This window comes from Seriola dumerili, unplaced genomic scaffold (genome assembly GCF_002260705.1).
Source record: "Seriola dumerili isolate Sdu_G_001 unplaced genomic scaffold, Sdu_1.0 BDQW01000480.1, whole genome shotgun sequence".
Classification (NCBI taxonomy): Eukaryota; Metazoa; Chordata; class Actinopteri; order Carangiformes; family Carangidae; genus Seriola; species Seriola dumerili.
The window spans coordinates 28171-34451 of record NW_019174735.1 but is presented as its reverse complement, the minus strand read 5'-3'; the positions used below and the strand labels follow the sequence as shown (position 1 = coordinate 34451).

The following is a 6281-nucleotide window of genomic DNA, read 5'->3' as shown; positions in this document are numbered from 1 at the left end:
AAGGTAATGTTGATGGTTTGTGTATTGAACTGTGCTGAATATGGAAGTTCCTCTCTCTTCTATAGTTCAGTAACAGCTCAGCTCCTCCCTGAATCTCTCCGTCTCCTCTTAGATCTGTATTTTCTCTTCTCTCTGTGACACTTCCTCCTGGTGAACAGACTGGAGCAGATATTTGTACCATTACTTTCAGATTTACAAAATGTTTTCTGTGATGATTTAAAGGATAGATCACCTTTTCAGGATTATCATCAGATGATGAAAAGGAAGGTCATCACACAATATTACACACAGAGTATCAGCAGTTTAATCGACAGACAGTTCGGAAAGAATTGATTTTACCTGTTTTACTGAATTGTAGGGGCGAGTACAAGGATCTTTGTTCTAGACTCATATGTTGCAGGAAAGATTTTAATATAATATATAATCACAGACAGTCTGTAAAACAATGGAAACTGATGATTTATTTAGAAAGGATTTGATCACAAGTACACGTACATTGAAAATGAGAGGAGCTATGATTGAACCCTGTGGTACACCATAAAAAAATCACAGCTGGAAAGAACAACAAGGAAACATCTTTGATATAGATGAGAAGAAAAGCAGTTGATTCCAGAGTCTGTGGTACCAACCATGTTATGGTGATAAGTCACATTGTGTGATCTGTCAGTGATGTATGGAGCCCTGAAGTGTAACGTTGTGTGACTCCCCCTAGTGGATGTTGTGGAGTATTGTGTTGTCTTTGCTCCAAAGGTTTTTGTACAGAGTTTTGGTGTTTCCTGTCACTGTGGGCCTCAGAGCACAGTAGTACACAGCAGAGTCAGTCACTGCAGCAGAGGAGATGTTCAGATGAAACTCTCTAGTTTTCTTGTCATGTTGTAAAGATAGTCCTGGTGTGTTCTCTGAATAATCTGCGATGAGAAACTGTGGAGATGAACTGGACTTCTGTTGATACCAGTAGAGTCTTTCTACAGAGCCTGAATAGTTGCAGGAGAGAGTCACAGTGTCTCCTTCTGAACCCATCACTTCATCTTTAAATGGTTTCACTAAATCCTCAGAGGATCCTGAAAAACACAAAAAGATATTTCAACATGACGCTTGGATTAAATATTCAAACATTTTGAGACTGAAGGTAATTTTTTAAAAATGTATTTAATCCAAAGAGCCTGTTTTTCCATGAACATCTACTAACTCTCAGATGTTGCTTTATGTTTTGAGAACTTACCAGAATGAAAGGAGACGATCATGATCCAAACTAAAAGCAGCAGCATTATTTTCACTTGTACTGAATGAACAATAGAGAGAACTCAGCAGCTCTCAGGTCTGAAATGAAGCCTTTCATATTGAGTTGTGTAGCTCCTCCTCTTGCTGTGCTCTGTTTCCATTCAGACTGATGGAAGCTTTAGAAATGACAGTGATGCTGCATCATCATCATCATCATCATCATCATCATCATCATCATCATCATCATCCTCCAGGAAGGTCAGACTGAAGGAGAAACCTGCAGAAAATTCACCTGAATCAATCTGGAGAGAAAGAGGACAACTTTCTGGAAACTCAAAGCTCCACTGCTGGCAAACGTAGAGAAAGTCTTGACTGTGAATGTGAAACCTGTTCAGAGAAGAAGAAGAAGAATAAGTGAAGTGCAATTATCACCATTCAGGCTAAAACATTGTAGATTATACATTCAGACTTTGTGTTTATTGTCACCACTGTGATCAACTCTCTGATCAGCTGATTTTTCTCTCCTGAATCCAGATTGATGATTCTCATGTAAAGATTTAAAATGATAGCAGCAATACTCTCATCCATCAATTGTGGCTTTTTTGCTCAGTTTCTGTTGTCAACTGCATCTAGACTGGATCAATAAGAAACCATTTGAAGTGTAACAGTGTGTGACTCCCTCTTAGTGGATGTTGTGGAGTATTGTGTTGTCTTTGCTCCAAAGGTTTTTGTACAGAGTTTTGGTGTTTCTGTCACTGTGGGCCTCAGAGCACAGTAGTACAAGCAGAGTCAGACACCTTAAGCTTCTGGATCTTCAGAGGAACTGATCTGACGTGGGAATTCAGAGTGGATGAAAATTCTCCCTTGTGGTCGTCTGCTGTGTTTCCTTCATCCAGTTTAATGCGGCTCAGGATGAATTTGGGGCTGTGGTTTCCATCCTGTTTGTACCAGTAGAGATATTGAGTATTTTGAACTGCTGTTATATCGACAGTCAAGTGTTACTCGCTTCTCCTTCAGTAGCGGTCACCGTCTCCTTTTGGTTGCAGCACGTTTTCTTTTTGTGCTCTGCATTCTGTAAAACACAACAAACAGTATCAGTGTGCTGTTACAGAATCATGTCAGTGTTGGATTGATATCACAGAACTGTAGTGTTCATACCAAGGCACATAGCAGCCAGCAGCACTGAGATGAACAGAGGCATCATGTCTGACGTGTTGAGTCACTGTGAGCTACAGCAAAGTATAAAGCAGGCTGTGGGTCTTCTCAGTTTGTCTTCATCAACACTAAGATGGTGGATCAGAAGGAGGAGCCTGATCACAGTGACAGGGCTCATTCACAGCCCTGTGTTATTCCCCCAACTGACAACTTTACACTAAACAATGTTTGTACTCTCTCCTTTCCTGGTCTAAACTTGTGTTGTATGTAGTCATGATTGGACATTTCAGCTGACGTGTTTCTGTTTTACAACGCTGCTGCAGATTCACTTTGTTCCTGAGCAGATAAAAGCTGCTGATTGTTGTGAAGCTGCTGCAGCCTCTTTAACATCTTTATCAGAAAGATTACAGGTTAAACTGAGGATGAATTTGAGCAACATGTGACTCTTGTTCTTTTCACAGTGTTTCTCTCTTCAATGTAACTGACGGTTCAGTATCTGTTGGTCAAATACAAAGATGGTGGAGTGAATGTGGAAGTTTAAATCATGTGATGTTGAAACTTGATGAAACTCCAGTTGTTAGTTTGATTCCACTTTGAGTTTTTCTTAAATTTCAATGTTTGAATATAAAGTGCTGTTGATTTCAGAGTTTTATTAGTTAATGCTTCAGTGTGTATTTGGTGTTTCGCTCTACATTTTGTCAAGGATGGTGAACAATGGAAGCAGCTGATTTTGGCCTAATGCCCCACAGAGTATGAAGATTAAGGGAGTAAGTCAGTGGCATTTGTTTTCATGAGTCTTTGTGTTTGAAGCATCATCCAGTTGGTTTGTCATTGATGTGGATCAGCTGCTCATGTGAATCCTCCCACAGTGTTTGATTAGCAGCTGTAACCACAGTGACTCTGATAAAACAGGAAGTAGCAGAATCCATGTGATATGAAGCTGTGGTTTGAAAACCACTTCCCTCCTCTTTGAAGAGGATCAGATATCTGTGTTCAGGTTTTTGTACAGCCTCTTCTACCTTTGTATCACTGTGTTTCTAGAGCACAGTAGTAGAGAGCTGTGTCGTTCAGGTTAGTCTGCTGATGGTCAGTTCAGTTGATGTGCCTGTTGTTTTTGGATTGATATCGACTCGGGGTAGGATTATATTCAGTTGTCCTGCCCTTTGCTCCTTTCCAGAGTATAAACTGAGGTGCCTGAAGGTCAGAATCATGTCTGTACCAGTAAAGGTATAGGATTCCATAGGTTGTCTGATATTGACATGAGAGTGTGACAGTTCTCCTTCTCTTCCACTGACTTCATCTCTTGCAGGAGAGATTGTGTCCCTCGCTATTAGTCCTGGAAAAAGTAGAGAGAATGAAAGCATTAGACTAACATTGTCCATGAGGCTGAGAGGAGAAGACAGTGGAAAATGTCTCTGTACAGTGTTACTCTGTGGACACAAAGCTCAACTGTAGCTCACATCATAACTAGATTGTACAGGACTTTCATGACAAAGACAGATTATTGTGAAGTTTCAACTGTGAAAGTGATAAAAATGGAGGTCAAATTATCTTGTTGATACAGCAGGTTAACTGAGAACAACTGATTTGTTTGTCAAACTCACCTATGAAGTGGAGAAAAACAAAAGAGGTAAAGCAACATGTCTTTGGAGGAGTTGAAGCCAAAACAGACAGCAGATGAACAATGTTCTTCCACTGCAGTAGAATGAAGAACTAAACAGCTCTCTGCTGCACAGCCCTTCTCCTCAACATCAAGCTGATTGTGCTTTTAGTTCCTCAAACATTTCTGCTCTGGACACACAAGAATCTCATTGGCTGAGGTGGACTAAAGTGGGCGGGGCCAGGTAATCACTATCTGCTCCTTCCTCAGTGGAGATTTAACTGTCTTTATATTTCTGGTTTAGTTTTTGTGATGTTTGTGTTCGTCAGTCACAGACACAGTCTCTGAAAACTCAGTGTTTTCACAGTGTGTGACTCCCTCTAGTGGATGTTGTGGAGTATTGTGTTGTCTTTGCTCCAAAGGTTTTTGTACAGAGTTTTGGTGTTTCCTGTCACTGTGGGCCTCAGAGCACAGTAGTACACAAGCAGAGTCAGTTCACTGCAGCAGAGGAGATGTTCAGATCCATTCTGGTTTGATCTTCACATCACTTTAAAAAGACAGTCCAGAGACTGGATCTGATGCTTCTTTCCTGTCCTTGTGTGAGAGATGAGGAACTCTGGTGGTTTTCCTGGGATATTGTCGATACCAGAAGAAATAATCATTACCAGCTGCCTTTGTGTGGAGTAGTTGTAGGACAGAGTAACATGCTTCTGAACTGAACTCTTCAGTCTTGACTGAGATCAGTTTTTCACAGCTGACTCCTAAAAGAAGAGAAATGTGTTGTTTTTATAACGTTACAAAAGTTCTAGTAATTTAATTTCTTCAAACACTTTGAAATTGACCTTTAAAATGCAAATATAATATACCTGATAAAAGGATGAGAAACAGTAGAGACAGTCCCATGATAGTCCAATGACAGCATGGTTGAATAAAGGTAATGTTGATGGTTTGTATATTGAACTGTGCTGAATATGGAAGTTCCTCTCTCTTCTATAGTTCAGTAACAGCTCAGCTCCTCCCTGAATCTCTCCGTCTCCTCTCAGATCTGTATTTTCTCTTCTCTCTGTGACACTTCCTCCTGGTGAACAGACTGGAGCAGAATGTTTTTCTTTTCTTTTTTTTTTGGTGATTAGGAGTTAGAAAAAGGTAGCTGTGGTCAATTAAATGGTGGTGGCCTTTTCAGGATTTGTGAAAACAGTAATTGCACAATATACTGTATACTCCTAAAGTGGAGATTGTGCACTGAAGTCAGCTGACAATGAATGAAATTGTTATTTGTCCAATATTTATATTGAGATTATGAACATTATCATTAACATTAAACAACAATTTAAAAAAATTTAATTTCACTTCCTTCACAGAAAATAAAAGGATCTCAGCTCTAGACTCAGTCAGTTGTAGGAAGCTGTTGAACACCAACATGTAACATGTAATAAACCAGCTGCCTTAATTACTGCACTTTAATATAATATAGAATCACATATTTATCAGTGAAACTGTGGAAACTGATGTTGTGTTTGAAAATAACTTGCAAATGAAACATGTCCATACACTGTAAAAACAAACCAATACAATCTACTAAATAAATGTGAGTTAACAATTTGCACTCGCTTTGCTTGAGTAGATTTCACCCCATGTTTTGAGTAAAGTGTACCTAAATGAACAGCCATGACAAACTAAAAGAAATCAGGTCAAATTTACCTAAAAATTCTCAATACATTAAACAGCTAATTACTTTTAAAAAGTGAGTAATATCAACTCTTCTTTGTTAGTAGGTGTTGGGTCTGAGCTCTGCCTCATGAGCAGGACACCAAATATGTTGGATTTCGGTTGTCTATCAATTTATTGGCTATTATAAATTAAGAAAAATATTAATATTAAAAATATTAATATTAAATAACTTTAAAATTAATTAAAGTCCTCGGGGCACCAGCCTAAACTAATAGGCAAAACAACCAATATGGTTTCAGTCTGAATTTGTTACCATTAATCTGAAACTCTGATGAACAATTAGCTTAATAACTATAACCAAATTACCATGTCGACAGTAAGTTAAAGTTGAAGGATTGGAATTCTACAAAGTAGAGGTTGGCAATATTCACGCTTGTGCAACATTAAACACACCAGTAGTTATACTTAAAGACATTTATTTACCATGGAGCAGAGTAAAACACAATGTCTGATCTAGTATATACAGGTGTGTGTATGTGTGTGTGTAGGGGTATGTGTGTGTGTCTGTGTGGGCAAGATGGCCGATTCAAAGTGATCACTGTGACCACATGACCTGAACAAAGAAGACCACACA

At 38.9% G+C, this 6281-nt stretch overlaps 1 gene segment (V, D, J or C); it reads right to left on the bottom strand.

Annotated features, from left to right (window-relative positions):
- Positions 1-708: 708 nt before the first annotated feature.
- Positions 709-1423, bottom strand: LOC111235408. The segment is given in 2 exon segments: positions 709-1061; positions 1223-1423. Coding segments are annotated over 2 exon segments (399 nt in total).
- Positions 1424-6281: the final 4858 nt, after the last annotated feature.